The 18,208-nt window shown below is 41.2% G+C and overlaps 2 protein-coding genes across 6 annotated transcripts in view; one reads left to right on the forward strand and one right to left on the reverse strand.

Annotated features, from left to right (window-relative positions):
* Positions 1-2,641: 2,641 nt before the first annotated feature.
* PSMD10 (proteasome 26S subunit, non-ATPase 10) lies at positions 2,642-12,996 on the reverse strand. 4 transcript variants are annotated; one of them, XR_013825836.1, is made up of 8 exons: positions 12,835-12,996; positions 10,347-10,445; positions 9,164-9,310; positions 8,903-9,069; positions 6,560-6,672; positions 4,547-5,838; positions 3,857-4,001; positions 2,642-3,039 (listed from the first exon to the last, which is right to left on the reverse strand). XR_013825836.1 is itself a non-coding variant. In XM_079911634.1 (6 exons), the coding sequence occupies exons 1-6, from the start codon at positions 12,946-12,948 to the stop codon at positions 5,615-5,617; spliced, it is 864 nt and encodes a 287-aa protein (XP_079767760.1). In that variant the 5' UTR covers positions 12,949-12,996; the 3' UTR covers positions 4,172-5,614. The 4 variants fall into 4 exon arrangements, 3 of the variants coding, with proteins under 3 accessions (XP_079767760.1, XP_079767761.1, XP_079767762.1); XM_079911634.1 differs by lacking the exons at positions 2,642-3,039; positions 3,857-4,001 and having other exon boundaries at positions 4,172-5,838; XM_079911635.1 differs by lacking the exons at positions 2,642-3,039; positions 3,857-4,001 and having other exon boundaries at positions 5,710-6,672.
* Positions 12,997-13,137: 141 nt separating this feature from the next.
* ATG4A (autophagy related 4A cysteine peptidase) overlaps positions 13,138-18,208 on the forward strand; it is a 63,654-nt gene continuing 58,583 nt past the window's right edge. Inside the window, exons 1-2 of one of the 2 annotated variants that reach the window (XM_079911632.1) lie at positions 13,240-13,259; positions 13,805-13,888. In XM_079911632.1, coding sequence (XP_079767758.1) covers positions 13,250-13,259; positions 13,805-13,888 — 94 coding nt within the window. In that variant the 5' untranslated portion in view covers positions 13,240-13,249. Of the gene's footprint in view, positions 13,260-13,804; positions 13,889-18,208 lie in introns of both variants that reach the window. The other variant, XM_079911633.1, reaches the window with a different exon arrangement.

Below are 18,208 nucleotides of genomic sequence, written 5' to 3' on the forward strand. Positions count from 1 at the left end.
CGGCCCCGAATTCCTGCACACCAGGTGCGTGGACATCAGCCTGGTGAAGACTGGCAGATCGACTTTACCCATATGCCCCGCTGCAAACGCTTCCGATATCTGCTCACTCTCATTGACACCCTTTCAGGTTGGATCGAGGCCTATCCAACAATTCGAGAAACGGCAGACACAGTCGCCACCATCCTGCTTCAACACATCATCCCCCAATTTGGTCTGCCGGTCTCCATTCAGTCGGATAACGGACCCGCCTTTGTCTCTCAGGTGGTTCAACAGGTATCACAGGCTCTCCAGATCACCTGGAAACTCCACATCCCCTACCACCCCCAATCATCCGGTAAGGTTGAACGCGCCAAGGGGATCTTAAAAGACCACCTCAGCAAACTGTCCCTTGAGGTCCGTGTCTCATGGCCCGACCTGCTTCCTCTAGCCCTTACCCGAATCCGAGCCTCACCTCGGACTCCTACTGGCCTCAGTCCATTTGAACTACTTTACGGCCGCCCTTTCCTCCTTCACAACCTACCAACCCAGAGTCCACCCCTAGCCTCCTACCTTCCCTACCTCTCCCTGCTTCGCCATCTTCTCCGCGAACACGCTGACCGTCATCTACCGACAGTGACTGTCTCTGAAACTTCCTCTCTCCCTCTACGACCCGGCGATAGCGTCCTCCTCAAAGAATTACACCCTCAATCTCTCAAGCCACGGTGGACAGGCCCCCGTACGGTGATCCTCACCACTCCCACGGCAGCTAAACTCTTGGGACACCCTTCCTGGTACCATGTTTCCCGCCTTAAAATGGCCCCAACTCCAGAGACTTGGACGGCCCTACCGCTGGGTCCCACGAGACTACGGCTTGTCCGTCACCCTGTCTCTCCTCCTGCTGCTCCTCCTGCCACCCAGGACTCACCAGATGTCCCTATGGCGCTTCCATGTCCACGGGACATGGCAAGCTAAAGGTCGGACCCACACCCGAGTCCTGGGCACGGGAGACTGCCAACCAGATGGGTGCCAGGCCTTGGTAACAGTCCAGATCCCCATCTCTTAACATAGAAGGTGTTCCCTTGGGATGGTCCACCCCCGCTGTCTGCTTCACTTACGATCAGACCCGAGACTACTGTCAATGGTGGAATGAGACCTATGGGGGGTGCCCCTATCACTCATGTAACATCCATGTGGCAAAACTAGATACCAGGAGCTCGCTCCAACAATCCCACCTGCTCACCAAAAATGGCAAGGGTCAATTATTCGTCAACATCAAAGATCCCTGGGACACAAGATGGGTAAAAGGGGTACAAGGAAAAACCTACCGATGGGCAACTGATGCCTACCCCGTGGGCTCTATCAGGGTCTTTCGCTCATATATCAGTTTGATTCCCAAAGTTATCCAACAGTTGAGCGAACAAGCCACTGCCATCCAGGGAACAGAACAAGCCCTAAGACACCAACTACCTCACCCCGAACACAAAGAGGATCCTTTTTCTTGGTTGACCCTCGTCCGTCAAGCAGTACAGATACTCAACCACACAGGAACAGGTAACATCTCTGACTGCTTTCTATGTGCCTCGCCTGGCCGGCCGCCCTTGGCTGCTGTCCCGCTCGACCAGCCCTTCAATTCTACTTCCCACACCTCCCTAACACATAGTGTTTCAACATCCCGCGACTTAGAACATAAACTCCAGCTAGCCATTGAAGCCTCCGCCGGCTCCATCTCCTCTCTCCAGCGCCAAATCACCTCCATAGCCCAAGTCGCTCTCCAGAATCGACGAGCCCTGGATCTCCTGACGGCCGACAAAGGAGGTACCTGCCTCTTCCTACAGGAGGAATGCTGCTATTACATCAATGAAACAGGACTCGTCGAAGACAACGTAAAAGCCCTCCATCGCTTAAGAGAAGAACTCCAACGCAAACACCAACAGTCCGCCTCGTCTCCCCAATTCCCGATTGGTGGCGATCCACCCTCTATACCTGGCTAACACCAATCTTAGGCCCCTTAATTCTCATCTGTATCTTGCTCATGTTTGCTCCCTGTTTTCTTAGGTTCCTTCGCAGGCGCATGGAGGAAGTCTCTCGGGTGGCCACAAACCAAATGCTCCTCGGTCCTTAACACCTTGCTTCCTACAGAACCCCCCCACTGGTCTCCCCTAAGCCTTGGACCTCTGGTCGCCCGACTCCCCTTTCGACGCCCCCATTCAGCATGAAGTAGCCAGAGATCAGAACGCCGCCCCATTACACCAAAGATGTCGGGATGTAAGGCCAACTGGCCCGAGGCAGGGGAACACAATCAGATTCACAGGTTGCATCAGAACGAAATTCTCCGGACCACCCAGTTCCAGGAACTGACCTGGGGACTTTGAAACCAGCCCAGCCTTCCCGCCTTTCGAGGGGCGGGACTAACGGTCCCCCAGGATACCCGAAAAGACCACCAAATAAGGAATACCCTGTGCCCTCCCAGATTCACCACACCCCTTTCCCTTCTTCCCCTATAAAATCTTGCCCAACCCTCGCCCGGGCGCGACTTCTCTGGCCCCCTTTCTCTCGGACCAGTGAACCTCGCCCGGGAGCGCTCCCTAATAAGAGCTCACTTGAAGCTTTCCTCTGTTTCGTGGTGCCGTTTGTTAAGATCTGACCTTACAGGTAGTCCCAACGAAATTCGAAACCAGCCTTGGCTTCTTAACCATTCACTTCTCACCACCCAAAAAGACTTCCAGGAACTTCTGTCACCTCTTTGTTTCAGCATTTAGCAACTAGGATATGCTAAAGTCAATGGAACAGCTTTTGGGCTGTCTGTCGGTCCTTATTCTCCCCAAATTCATCTGTGTATTCAGTCACCCACTGGACACTTACTGAATGGGTACTATGGACCAGATACTGTGGCTGATGATACAATGGTGAGCAGAATCAGGGCTAGCTCTTGTCTTCATGTAATATACAGCTTTTCTAACTATGACAAGTTCTTGCACGTCATTATCAACAGTAGTGTGCTGACTGAAGGGAAGGCTGGAATTTGTACGGCACTGTGGAGGGCCTCCAAATAATAGTGATCTATGATAAAAAAAAAAAGGAGTAAAACATAGTAATTCTTGACCAACAACCAAGAAATTATGCATTTGAGATCTCCCATGTCCTTTAGAGTACCAAGTGAACTTTCCCCGCAATATTGTATGCTGAGAAGTTAATATTTGCAGCTTTTACACTGGCCTGTAACTCAGGTTTGATGAACTTTCAGTAAGAAGAACTAGAAAGGAGCTTTGAGATCAATAGTACTTGAACTTTTTCAATCTCAGTGCACCTGAGGGTAGTAACGCACACAATGGCCCACTCCTGACAATGATGGGGTGGAAGTGGGAGATGATGCAGAATTATATTCTTGGTGGGGGAGACAGGAAGGGGTAAGTGTAGTTTAAAAAGCTGGGTCATTCCTATAGAACCCCACCCAATCTCCAGAGGAGAATCCCTGAGTGAAGTGAGGTAAAATGATCTGCCTAAGATTTTACAAAGTCAATACTAGATCCCAAGTTCTCTGATTCCCAGTGTAATGCTCCTTCAACTGCACCGAACTACTAATTTCAATGAAACAAACCCAAGTTTTAGTAATAAAAGGTGGTTTTACAACCTTTAACCTGTAAAACAGGTTAGAGGGTCTCATAAAATGTTCAAACCAATCAATGAAGACTCAATCCCACTTGTCTTTGAAGCTTTGGTCTAAAAACAAAAAACTCGGAGATGATAATGAAGGTTCTGGGAAACCAGAAAACAAACAAACAAAAAAATCCCCCAAACCCACGAATTTAAAAAAAAGCACAGGGTTTGGTCGGTGGGGTGTTACAACTAATGGGTTATTATCAAAATACCACAGTACCTTCCATTTGGCCCACTGTTTTTGAGTAGAGGCAGAAAGAAAATGGATCAGGATCCAGGAAAGCTAGATTTTAGTGTTGGCTGTAGTGCTAGTTCTCAGTGTCTGCTCATCTGTAAAATGGAGATGATTTCTATCGTCTTAATGCCTGCAATGGAGAATGGATATAAACATTTATAAAGTGTGGTACTCTACTTTTGTAGAACCCAGGTCTACTGATAATTGATTCAGCATTCTTTTTTCTCTCAACCAGGGATCCTTAACCTTTTGGGAAGTCACAGATCCCTTTGAGAATCTGATGAAAGTTACTGAACCCTCTTCCCAGAAAAATGAACATAAAAATTTCTGCATTCAATTTTAGGCAGTCAATAGAACTGTGAAGCTAGAGTCATACACCCAAAGGAAAGCTCCCACACTATATCAAACTTGCTAACAGAAGGTTTTGGGGGTTTGATAGTGTAAAAGGATATGGCAACAGAAAGTAGAAGACGCTGCCATGTAATGAACTCAGTATAGTTGGTATAGTTAAATTGGGAAATCAAAACACTGGGGTCATACAGTTAAGCTGTTAAGTCAAAGATTACAAAGTAAAATGCAGAATTATCTTGAATCTCACTCATAGAACCTCACTGAAACTGTGGATTCCCTCCAATAGATAGTTGAGAATGTAATTTTTTCCACTCTTCTATTTACCTGTTTCTTCCATCTTATATTCTCAGTTAAGCTCTACAATTAAAATTGTCATCTTTCCTGAGTTCATCTTGAAAGTAACTGTAAAACCTGCTGAACTTGAATCAGCTTCATCTCTATTGGGTTTCCTACAGGGAACAGGTAACAATCTGATCAATATCCGAGGCCATCAATATCCTTAGTTTACACAAATCAATGATTGAAATGTTAAGCCACTTCATTTAAAATGCCAACAGCCTACAAATTACCTGAGGCCTGGTTCCATCTGTATTATAAAGAACTAAGATGAATTTTCTTTTGCATTCACAAAGCCTATTACCTCAGACAATAAAACTCAGTACTTATGAATACCTTCAGCCCTAACAGGCCCTATTAGATATAACTTTACTCTTTGATCATGCTAAAAAGCATTAGAAACAAATTATTTCCCGTCATTAGTTCTATCCCTGGCATTCAATAAACAAAGTTTAGTTCCATAAGAATATGCTTCCCTGATTAATAATCGTAAAGCTCAGCACTCAAAATACTTATGTAAAAGGGTCTGAATATCAACAACACGGTTTGCGTTTACAAAACTCATTTTAGATACTGGTCATTAAGTCTCTGACCCCAAATTAATTGAAGTTTGTGGACTCACTTGGATTACTTATTTCAAGCAATATTTGCAGCATAAAGTTCAAATTAAAAAATAATTTGAAGAGTCACCTGCAGTTCATTAGATTTTATGACTAGTAATCATTTAAAATGTTTCCCTAAATTGAGATCAAGTTTACACTTATTAATTTTCTTTTGCTCCACATTTAATTAGCAATTCAGAAGATTACTATTTTTAAAGATTTTAGCTGCAGGTCAAGCTTCACTGATTTTATTGACTTCAGAGCTACCCAGAAATTGTCTTTATAAAGAAATTGTCTTTATAAAGGATTTAAAGGCTTAAGTGGGTGTCTGATTTGCAAAAAGAATTGGGAGATTCTCTCAACATTTTATTTTTTTAGTTTCTGAAATACAAATAAAAACACATTTTTGTTACACATCATAACAAGCTTGACATTCTTTTCAATACAGGATGACTTAATATAGGTACTTTAAAACTTCCTTTATAAAAACAATAAACTTGGGCTTCCCTGGTGGCGCAGTGGTTGAGTCTGCCTGCCGATGCAGGGGACACGGGTTCGTGCCCCGGTCCGGGAAGATTCCACATGCTGCGAAGCAGCTGGGCCCGTGTGCCACGGCCGCTGAGCCTGCGCGTCCAGAGCCTGTGCTCCGCAACGGGAGAGGCCACAACAGTGAGAGGCCTGTGTAAAACAATACACTTTATTTTGGAGGGAAATAGCTCATCATTAAAAACATACATTGGTACACAGGCTATTATTTTTCATTATTTTAGTGTTTATGAATGCCAAACTTGGATAGCGTGCCTGCCCTCTGAACTGAAAATTTCATCCTCACAATATGTAAGTATTCCTCCTATAACAAAAACAAATTAAACCATACTGTTGGAAAAAACAGAAATATCTGGCATAGGCCTCTGAGTGGGCTTGAAAAACGAGTTACGATGTGTTTCAACTGTATGGAAGAACATTCTAGAATCCACCTAGAAACATCTGGCAAAACAATTGGCCTGGTGCTATTGGGGTTGTTCTGCCTCAGAGGGGGATAAAGGGTGCATGGCAGGGTGCTGAAGACTCACAACAGCCACAGAATCACTGACTCAAAGTTAACCAAGATTCAATACAGAATAATATACAACAATAGAACAATCTCAATTATTATTATTGTTATTCAATGCCTGGAAAGCAAGTTGTAAGCTAAGAAAAAAATACCTCAGCAGGAACAATAGTCAACATGTTTATAATACTTGGAAGATGAAACAACTTCATAATTCATAGATGACATCTTGTGCACAAGTACATTAGTTTCTAGGACAGTAGGGGACAACCACAAAACATACAAAGTAAGAGTAAATCCAAGCTGCTTAACTTTCCACCATTCTCTTGAGTATTAAACCCAGACCACCTTTGGCCACTTGCAGGGGTGTCTTTTCTTCTTTATTCTCAATGTAAATACTTGCTCCATGGGACACCAGCAGTTTTGCTACTTCCACTCTCTCCTCATCACAGGCTAAGTGTCTGAAATCAAGGACCACAAAGATGGATTAATCATTTGCAATTCTATGTAAAGGTTAGGATTTCCTGACAGGTAGTCTAAACTGCATATTATTAGGTAGTGTAATATCGGAAAGTTACTTAATCTGGAAAGGAAAATCGATTTTCATGGGGAAGACTGTTTATAAGTTAAAATTCATTGGAATAGTCTTATAATACCAGATCATAAATCACAATTCTGGTCCTACTACAACAGAAGTGATGTAAATGCCGGCCTAAGGAATAACGTCCTTATTTTATGAAGATTAGTGGTTTACACCAAACACATGCAATAATTCCAGGCTAGAACTTAGAAAAACCTCCATACACAACCTGCTAACAGCAATTTGTGTGGTTTAAATTTTGGAAAAGCAGTTTAAAAAATTTTATATTATCTGATTGTTACAGACACCTTGTAAGTTAGCAAGGTACTATTATCACCATTTTACAGTTGAAATTGTGACAGAGGTTAGTCTTTGCCTATGATGACATGGCTGAGCAGTAAGTGAGGGGGAAACCTTGTCAGGCACTTAACGGTTTACCAGGTAGGGTATTAGACCCTAACATGTTATTTTATTTAACCTTCACAACAATCTAGTGAGGAAGGAATTATTATCCTCACATTACAGATAAGGAAATTAGACTCAGGAAAGTTAAGTAACTTCTCTGAGTTACTTAATACAAGTATTTAATATAGTTGTTTAAGTGGCTGAGTTTGGATTGGGTAAACAGCATGTAGCTATTCCTTAATCGTAGGCTCTGCTCAGGACCCGATACTGCCTGACTCCTAAATTTCCTCCAGGCCACCCTGCCTTTCTTATTTGGAGAAAAGGGATAGAATATGCATGTTTTTCTAGACAGAGTCGCTCAGAACTACAGAAAAAAAATTGTAAAACTAAGAGTTAAGAAAACAATACTTAAAAAAAAATTGAATCCTACTTTGGACTAAAAAGAAGACTCACAGAATTTCTGGTTCAAAAAAGTCACCATTCGATAAGGAAGAATAGTGGCCAAGTACTGTAGAAAAAATATCAAGGTAGAGGACAGCTTCAGGTCAAGCATAAATCAATTCCAGATGGATTTGAGTTAAATGAAAAACAATAACCAAACCAAACCAATGCAATGTTTTAAAAAAATACATAATAAAATACAGGTGAATAGTTAACTAATTTCAGGGTGAGGAAGCACTTTCTAGTTATGAGGGAAGATTAATAGGTTTGACTGTATAGAGTTGAAATCTTCGGTTATTTCAAAAAAGTCATAAACAAAATGAAAAGACAAACTGGGAAAAATATTTTCAACATGGCAGAAGGTTAATATTTGTACTATGTCAAGTCAAGGGTACATAAAAAAGTCAGTAAAAATAAATTAATTCTCCAAAAGGAAACAGAGAAAGGGACACAAAATGTTATAATTTAGAGAAAGAATATAATTAGTCATAGCCATTAAAAAATGTTTAACTTCATTGATAATAAAAAATGTAAATTACAACTCTGAAATACCATTTTTCCTATAAGACAAGGATATTTTTGGTGTTGGTGAGGGGGTAATAGGCACTCTCACACTGCTATTGGGAGGGTACAATGATACAACTCCTCTGGAAGCAATCTCGGAATATACAGCAATTGTCTTAAACTATGTGTATCTGTTGACCCAGCAATTCTACTTCTAACTTCTATACTAAGATAATAATCAGCAGTATGGCCAATGATTTTTGTATAAAGTTGGTCAATGTAGCATTATTTATAATAATGGAAAACTCAAAAAAGCTTAAATATACAGTAATAGAGGAATCATTAAATTATGCCTTATCCATAAAATGGCGTTGTGGATAGCCATTCAAAAACGGTTTAGAAATATTTATTCACATTGGAAAATGCTCACAATATACTATGAGGTGAAAAGAACAAGATATAAAACTATATACACAGTATCGTCCCAATTTTACAATAAAAAAAGCATATGTAAAGTATGTACATTTGCATATAAAAGACAAGGAGGAAATACATTAAAATGTTATCAGTGGTTATTTCTGGGTGGCAAAATGATAGGCATTTTGAATTTTTATCTTTATACTTTTGTGTACTTTCAAATTTTTTTTGCCATAAACATGTATTACATTTATAAGCAGACTAAAAAAAGAAATGATGTGTAAGAATTAGTGCAAGAGGGCTGATGTCAGGTAGAATACAAATGACTGCTACTTGTCACTTACAGAGGAGTGTTACCCTCAGTGTCTTGGATGTTTGTGGAAGCTTTGTAGTACAGAAGAATATGAATCATCTTCAAGTTACCCTTGGCTGCTGCCCGGTGCATTGCTGTAGCCTCATAATGGTCCTTAGCATCTGGATTAGCCCCGCCTTCCAGTAACATGACAGCAATCTGGGAAGATGGAGAAGAAAACAATGCAGGGATCTATTTGTGTTTGCGTACAGGTTTAGAACTCAAAAGAAGTAGCCTAGGAATGGAACCCTACCTCATGCCTGTTTTTGGAAGCTGCATAATGTAGGGGAGTACAGCCATTTTGATTGACAGCATTCACTTGAGCACCTTTTCCCAGAAGAGCTTTTACAATCTCATCCCGGCCAGCGGAAGCAGCAATATGAAGAGGAGACCAACCTGCCTGTAAAAGAGGTGGGCAGAACAAAAACCAGGGAGAAAAGGCACAGGGATTAATGCTAACATTTAGGCAGGGTTTACAGAGCTGTGTGTAAATGGTTTAAAAAAATAATATTCTTTCTCTTTCCCTCATTAAGCACTGCAGGATATTTAGAAACCAGATATATAGAAGAAAAGAAAAGCACCCATAATCCCACAACATGGAAATAATACATAAGTCTAATTCTAATGTGTTTTAAGATTGGGATCAAGGATACCCCAATAGGATATCAAGTTCTGTGAGGTGCATTTTCCACAATGTCCACTTATCATTACGTTGTGAAAATTTTTCTATGTCATTCTTTGGAATCATCACTTTATTGGTTGCATATTATTATCGTTATCATTATTTTTTTTTTTTGGCCACGCCGGGCGGCTTGCGGGATCTTAGTTCCCTGACCAGGGATTGAACGTGTGCCCTCAGCAGCAAAAGCGCGGAGTCCCAACCAGTGGACCCCCAGGGAATCCCCGGGTTGCGTATTATTTTATTAGGTGTATATATATGCTGTATTCAACTGTTCCTCCATTAAACTGTTTTTACTTTTTTGCCATTATCAATATTATTTCATTGAGCATCCTCGAAAAGGAATCTGCCTACAAAAACATTTCCATCCTTATTCTTCACAAGTCTTATCCTAATATAACCAATACCATTACACCAAATCTTTATATAACAAAAAAAGATATCTAGGCCCTCATTATTCAGGCAATATTCACCAAAAACAATTTCCAACATAATAAAAAGGATTTGTAGTCTCTTAGGGATCATCATAATTAAGACTTGATCTGCATGTTTACCTTAAATTACAGGCTATGGGTGGCAAAATGAACATTCTGAAATAATGCAACCACCAGTCCTGTATTTGGTCACTGGGGCCATGCTGTAACTTCCTAGTCATAAAGGTTAAAATTTGTTTGTGAGCTTAATACTCGGGCTTTAGTAAACACCAGTCTGGAGTCTAAAGATAACTGGGAATTTATCAACTCTGCCTAGTACTCACATCATCTTTATCATTCACTGGCACTCCAAGTTGCAGCAAGAATTCAACAATTTCTGTATGTCCGGCTGAGCATGCCCAATGCAAGGCAGTTCTGCTGTCCTACACGGGAAGCAGAGAAGCAATAAGACCAACATTCTTGAAGAAAAATAGAAGCACTAAGGCAAGAAAGCAGAAACAAAAATTAATATTGGAGCCAGCAAACCTACGGTTTGGGAACAAGAAATGGAGAGCACTGGATCCTCAGGTAGGTAACCTTAAACCATATTACTTACATAAGAGAGACCAAGGTTTTAGTAACATGAGGAGAATACATTGATGAAAGTAGGTAATTCTGGGCAGACTAGAGCCATGAAAGCAATAGAGCAAAAAACTGATTTCAGTGCTTTGGCAGAAATACAGCTTTGGCTATTTCCATTATGTACGTACTTTTATGTCAGGCGCTGTGCTAAGAGTTTTACGTGCATCATCTCCTGTAATCCCCATGATCCTATACAGTGGATATTATCCCCATTTTACAGACTCCTCAGGGTGAGCAACTTGTTAAGGTCGCACAGCTAGTAAATCGTGAAGTTGGGACACAAACCCGTCAGCTCTGAATTTTCTAGATGCTCTGGGAAGAACAAATGTATCTTGTGGGAAAGAAATATTCATGAAACTAGTTGAGATTATAACCATTTAAAAAACATACCAGGGCTTCCCTGGTGGTGCAGTAGTTGAGAGTCCGCCTGCTGATGCAGGGGACACGGGTTCGTGCCCCGGTCCGGGAAGATCCCACATGCCGCGGAGCGGCTGGGCCCGTGAGACATGGCCGCTGAGCCTGCACGTCCGGAGCCTGTGCTCCGCAACGGGAGAGGCCACAACAGTGAGAGGCCCGTGTACCGCAAAAACAAACAAAAAAAAAAACATACCACACACAGAATTAGAGAGCAACGTTACTTTAAGAAAATAATAAGCTAGGAGTTAGTCATGTTTCTCAAAGGGAATCTCTCTCTCTCTCTATTTTTTTTGCAGTGACTGCTATATTTCTTAGCCCTATGTAAAAGAAAATGGTATTTTAAACTTTATTACAAAAATTTCAAACTCATATAAAAATACAGGGAACGTAATATAATCCATATGCCTATCACCTACATCTTATAACTATTTTTCCATACTTGCCTCATCTGTTTTTCTCCTTGATGAGATTTTTAAAAACAAATCTTAAATATTATGACCTTTCATACCTAAATATCTGAGTATCTAAAAAATACTTTACTACATAGCTATTACACTGATTAAAATTAACACTAACTCCTTTATAACATCAAATACCCAGATTTCCCCAACTGTCCCCCAAATGCCTTTTTGCACTTGGCTTATTTCAATCAGGATCCATACAAGCTCCATAAGTTGCAAATGTTTGTTATGTTTCTTAAGTCTTTTGATCTTGAATAGTTTCTCCCTTTTTCATGCCATTGACTTGATGAAGAATGGTTAGAAGTATTATTAAATCTTAATATTGTTAAATTAAATCTAAAGTATTAAATATCACCAGAGCAAAATGAAGGTAAACTAGACAAAGGCATTTTCAGGTTGAGCAATAAAGAAAAGTTCCAGAAAAAAAAGTCTCTGAACTTCTAATTCTCTTCCCAAACACACAAAATGGAGATTTGTAATTATGTGACACTGTCTTGCTAGTGCTGAGCACGGTGCCTGTCAAATAGGAGGCAATCTATAAATGTATGATGGCTTACTGAGGGCAACGTGAATCTTTCTAGAAACTCAGGGTGAAAGCATGAGGGTCTTTTGAGCAGGAGGGCAGAAAGAAACACTTCCCAAGGTCCACTCACTTTTGTTCTGCCTTTGCCTAGAATGCCCCTTCATCCCCCAGGGAAATCCCACTCATCCTTCAAGATACAGCCAATCTTCCCTCCTTTGCAAAGCCTCTTCAGTTACGACAACATTCGGCTTTTCTAAGCGAGATTAAATCAGGTTCTTCCATATGTTCTGAAAGCCCCACGTCAACTTCTCTCCCGAGTATTTACCACAATTTATAATCGGACATATGATTTGGGATTATTTTATTAACGTCTGATCCTTCTATTCGACAGTATCCTCAGCTCCCAGCTGAGGCGTTCAGTTACACGTGTTCCGTTGAATAGTCACTAATAAAAGCAAACAAACCCACTTCCAGAAACCAAAAACTTCCCTTCTCACGGATGTCTCAAAGATTGGGCATTTCTGAGAAACGCGCAAACGTTCTAGAAATATCCAAAATACAGCGACTAAGTACTGGGCCAAAAAACAACACTGGTGGTTTGTGGGGCTAGCTCCGGCCGCCCGGTCCCGAGTCCTGAGGTGACCCTGGGGTAAGGATGGGGCGGCGGGGGCGGGGATCTGGCCCTCTCGGAACCGGCCTCCCCATGGGTTGGGCTGGGCCGGGCAGCCACGTTGGCCTCCGCCGCTGCCGCCGCCGCCGCCAGCGGAGAGGCCCCAAGCGTTGCTTTACCTGGTCAGTCCTAGTGGCCAGGGATTTATCGGCCAGGATCCTCTCCTTCAACTCCTCCAGCTTCCCGCTGTAGGCCAGGTTGCAGACCATTAGGTTAGACACACACCCCTCCATTTCGCTTTCCCAGGATCTCGGTGAAGCCTGACCAAAGACCGCCTCACGTCGCCAGCTCCGACTGCCAATCAAAACAGGCATTAGAGCTCCCCCAGTGACCAATCGCGCTCGTTCCTTTGCTTCTTTTCCCATCGCAGGGCGCCTCTGGGAGTTGCAGTTTGAGCGCAGTTCCGGGCGGGGAGGAGCCTTTGCCGCTGTCTCCGTCTCTGCCGTTAGCAGCGCGGAACTACGAGTCCCGGGGTCCCTTGCGGCCGCCGTAGTCAAGTGGCCGGTGGAATTGGCCCAGGATGACAGCTGGAGAATGGAGTCAGGTACGGGGAGCGGCTTCGTGTAGAACCGGGGTGGGTGGTCGCTGTTGGGGCATTGAGTCGGTGACGCGAAGTGGGTGCGGGGTCATGGCAAGAGAGTTATGGGAGCCAGAAAGTCCTGTCCCACGGGGGCCCTGACCTGCAGTGGTAAGCGGAAGGGAAAACGGTAGCAGCTGAGTACTATCTCCTGAGCTCGAACCAGTGCCTGTGGCCATCCTCCCCCGCCGCCAAAGGAATGGAAAGAACTAGGGGTTAATTATTCTTACATTCCGACGGAGTGGCATTAGGGCAGAATTCTGCCACAACAGTGATAGCATATGACACCGTAGTAAGGTGATGTGCCAGGGTGATGCCAAAGGCAGGGTGTGATGCCATAGGACCCACTTGATATCTAAGAGATCTCGGGGAGTCCATGGCGTGGTGACATCACAACTTGATGAGGGTCATCTTGACACTGTGGCATGGTGTTGGCTCTTTAATATCACGATAATAACGGTGACATCGAAGTTTTGCTACAACTATTAAGCTAATAGTGTTTCTATTTATAGGATTCCTAAATAGTGCCATAGCAGAAGAGATGCAAGGCTTATCCTTTATAGGGCATATCCAGGCTGGCATCATACCAAAACCAGGTAACGATAAGAATACACTCAAGAAAGAAACTGACTATGCTTATATTTACCCTGTTATGGTGTAGAACAGAGCTTGGCAACCTTTCCGTAAAGAGCCACATAGTAAATATTTTAGGCTTTGGGGGCCAAAAGGCAAAATCGAGGATAATTTGTAGGTACTTATATGACAAGGGAGAAAACAAATTTCAACAAATATTTATTGATGAAATTCAAGGTATAGTAATAATAATTGATCATTTTTTTGTAATATGAGACTACTAATGAGAATAATGGAATTCTTTTGGGGGGATAACATTTTGTTTATTTGGGGCTAATAGTGTTCCCTATCATCAAAATCATTTCAAATGTTCATCTGTTAATACTGATCTGTAATGAGATTTTACCCATTTCATCTTTGTAAATGTCTTTTCACACAGATAGGTATGAATCCACAAACATATTCTTGTTATTTTTTATTTAAATACATTTTAAATTTCAGAATAGCTTTAGATTTATGGAAAAGTTGCAAAGATAATGCAGAATTCCTGTGTACCCCTCACCCAGTTTCCCCTACTCTTCCTTTCCTATTTTTAACAGCTTTATTGGGATATAGTTTTCATATAATAAAATTCACCCATTTTAAGTATAGTTAAATATTTTTAGTAACTTTACTGAATGGTGCAACCATAATCATAATCAGTTTCAGAACACTTTCATTTCCCCCCAAAGATCCCTCATGCTCATTTATTTACAGTTAATCCTCGTTCCCACTCCCAGCCCCAGGTAACCACTGATCTACTTTGTCTCTATAAATTTGCCTATTCTGGGCATTTCATCTAAATTAAATCAAATAAGAAGTGGTCTTTTGTGCCTGGCTTCTTTCACTTAGCATAATATTTTTTGAGGTTCATCCATATTGTAGCATGTACCAGTACTTCATTAATATTTATTGCCAAATAGTATTCCATTATGTGGCTATAAAACATTTTGTCTGTCTACTCGCTACATGTGTAGGTTGTTTCCAGTTTTTGGCTATTATGAATAATGCTGCTAAGGACATTAGCGTGCGAGTCTTTGTGTGGACAGGTGTTTTGGTTTCTCTTTGGTAGGAACCTAAGGGTGGAATGACTGCATGATATGGCAAATTTATCTTTAACTTTATAAGAAACTATAAAACTATTTTCCAAAGCGGCAGCACTGTTTTGCATTGCCACTAGTAATGTATGAGGGTTTCTGTTTCTCCACGTCCTTGCCAACATTTGTTATTGTCTTTTTGATATAGCCATTCTGAATGGATGTGAAATTATATCTTATTGTAGTTATAAGTTGTACGTCCTTAGTGACTAATGATGATGAGCGCCTTTTCATTTACTTACTAACCATTCATACATCTTTTCCATTTTTAAATTGAGTTATTATCTTTATTGTCTTTTTATTATTGAGTTGTAAGAATTATTTATATATTCTGGATACAAGTCCCTGTAGATATGATATGTGGATATTTTCTCCCACTCTGTTGCTCGTCTTTTCATTTTCTTAATGATGTCTTTTGAAGTGCAAAAGTTTTAAGTTTTGACAAGATCTAATTTATTGGGTTTTTTTTCTTTTATGGGTCATGCTTTTGGTGTTGTACACTTTTAAAAATTGTACAATTTAATGTTATTAGTATTTTAGAATTGTGTTACCATCACCACACTCTTATTTGAAACATTTCCATTACCCCAGAAAGAAACCTCATGCCTGTTTTCACTCTCTCCCCATTTCCACTCCCAGGCCTAGGCAACCACTAATTTATTTTTTGTCTCTATGGATTTTCATTTTGGGGGATTTTATATAAATAGAATCATACAGTATGTAATCTTTTGTGTCTGGCTTCTTTCACTTAGTATAAGGTTTTTGAAATTTATCCAAATTTTAGTTTATATCAATACTTCATTCATTTTAATGGCTGAGTAATATTCCATTGTTTGGCTATACCATATTTCACTTATCTGTTCATGAGTTCGTTGGTTTCTGCCTTTTGGTTATTATGAATAATGCCGTCATAAACATTCACGTACACGTTTCTGTGCAGACATGTGTTTTCATTTCTCTTAGCACATATCTAGGAGGGGAATTGCTGGGCCATATGGTAGCTCTATGTTTAACTTTGTGAGGAACTGCCAGACTTTACCAAAGTGGCTGCACCATTTCCCTTCCCACCAGCAATGTAGGAGGGTTAGAATTTCTCCACATCTTTACCAACACTTGTTAATGTCTTTTTTATTATAGCCATTCTAGTGAGTGCAAAGTGGTATCTCACTGTGATTTTGTTGTTTTGACCTGTGACAGCATGGGATGCATATAAAGCATGTTGACATTACTTATGATTCAAACAATGTTAGCTGTTGAAATGGCTTTCCTGCAGTGTAAATTTCACATATAAGTGCTGTTTTGCCTTGTAATTTTAAGTTGAATTAATTAAGAAACATTATCAAGTCTGGAGCAAAAGCTAATTTCCAGGGCCATTCGGTGTTTGGTAGTACTGGTTGAAGGCAGTTCTTCCAACAGTTAAAAAATGTAAAAATCATTCCTACCTTCCTTACCATAAGAAAAACACATAGTGGATCTAATTTGGCCTGCCAGATGTAGTTTGCTGATGGCTGGTGTGTAAAAGTGTCCTGTATTTAGCAGGTGTTCAATAAATATTTATCCAGTTGATTACAGAGGTACAGTAGGCCTGTTGTGTGGTATTCACACAGGATTGGGTATAGTAACATTTCACCATAATAATACATCAAGAAATTGGATTTGATTGTCAGAAACAGCTGGGAAAACAACTCCAAGTGCCTCTCCTACTGAGTGACTTGTTTGGGTAATCTTCCTTTATAGACTGTGTGTTGTGCTTTTATTTTATTTGATATGACAGGATGGTTAACTTTCAATTCTGAGTCCCTTAAGGCCAAGGGTAAGGTATTCTTTGACTCTTTGGAAGCTTTCAAAGGTGTCTTCCCTTTTGTCACTGTCCTCAAGTATGGAGGAACAATGTGGTTACTGTTTATCAAGAAGAGTCAAAGGGGGGCCCTGTTAGGGACTGACTCAGTTGCTGTGCATACAATTGCATATTCCCTTTACTACTGGTCTTATACAGTCTAGGTCCTAGAACAAGCCAAGTTCACCTTCTGGCCTTTAGAATAACTAACGTTTACTGATCACATGTGTCAGGTATTGGGCTTATCTCATTTAATCCTTCACAACAACCCTATGAGGGAGGTACCATTATCCTCCAGTCTCCACCTTTTAAAAAATGAGAATACAGGCACAGAGAAGCGAAGTAGCATGCCTGAGGTCACACAATTTGGCAAAAGTTGGAGCTAAAATTAAAATCCACTGCTATTCTACCCCAAAGCCCTAGCACTTAACCACTGCAACATACTGCTCAATATTGCTGAAGATGAAATTATGTGTAACTGCAAACCTCAGGGGCTTCCCTGGTGGCGCAGTGGTTGGGAGTCCGCCTGCCGATGCAGGGGACACGGGTTCGTGCCCCAGTCTGGGAGGATCCCACATCCCGCGGAGCGGCTGGGCCCATGAGCCATGGCCGCTGAGCCTTTGCGTCCGGAGCCTGTGCTCCACAATGGGAGAGGCCACAACAGTGAGAGGCCCGCGCACAGCAAAAAAAAAAAAAAAAAAAAAATGCAAACCTCAGGTAACGGAATACTAATTCCTGTCAGAGCTCTTTGGGCTGTAACACTACCTATGATTCTTGGGAAATGTCATGATTTTCATGCTCTAGAGCAACACTGTCCAGTAGAACTTTTTGTGATGATGGGAAAGTTCTGTATCTATGCTGTTCCGGTAGGGTAGCCACTAGTCACACTGAGCACTTGAAATGTGTCCAGGGACTAAATTTTAAATTTAATTTTAATTATTTTTAATTTAAATAGCTTCATGTGGCAAGTGGTTATCATTGTGGACAGTGCAGAGAGAGGCAGTTTCCCCCTACTTGCTCCTTTCTAATTATCACTAAACATTTTATTTAATGTAAATATTCTTTCCATAGCACAGCTGGAAACCAATATATTCTATAGTGAAACAAACTTGAGGAAACCCTACAGAGGTATATGACAGTTAACTGTATGACAGTCACAGGAATAGGTTCTGTCTTATCCAGAATGAAACTTCTCCATTCCCACCACTTACCAGGTAAAGTTTGAACAACTGGCCTGAAGACCCTTTGCGATTGATTTTTTTCACTGTTTGCAGATGTAAGTTGTTTATGTGGTTAATTGCAAACAATTCACAATAGCCAGTTGCCTGGTTTAAGATGAGACATTTTAATCTGTGGCTCTAATATTTTTT

The sequence above is a fragment of the Stenella coeruleoalba genome (assembly GCF_951394435.1).
Source record: "Stenella coeruleoalba genome assembly, chromosome: X".
Classification (NCBI taxonomy): Eukaryota; Metazoa; Chordata; class Mammalia; order Artiodactyla; family Delphinidae; genus Stenella; species Stenella coeruleoalba.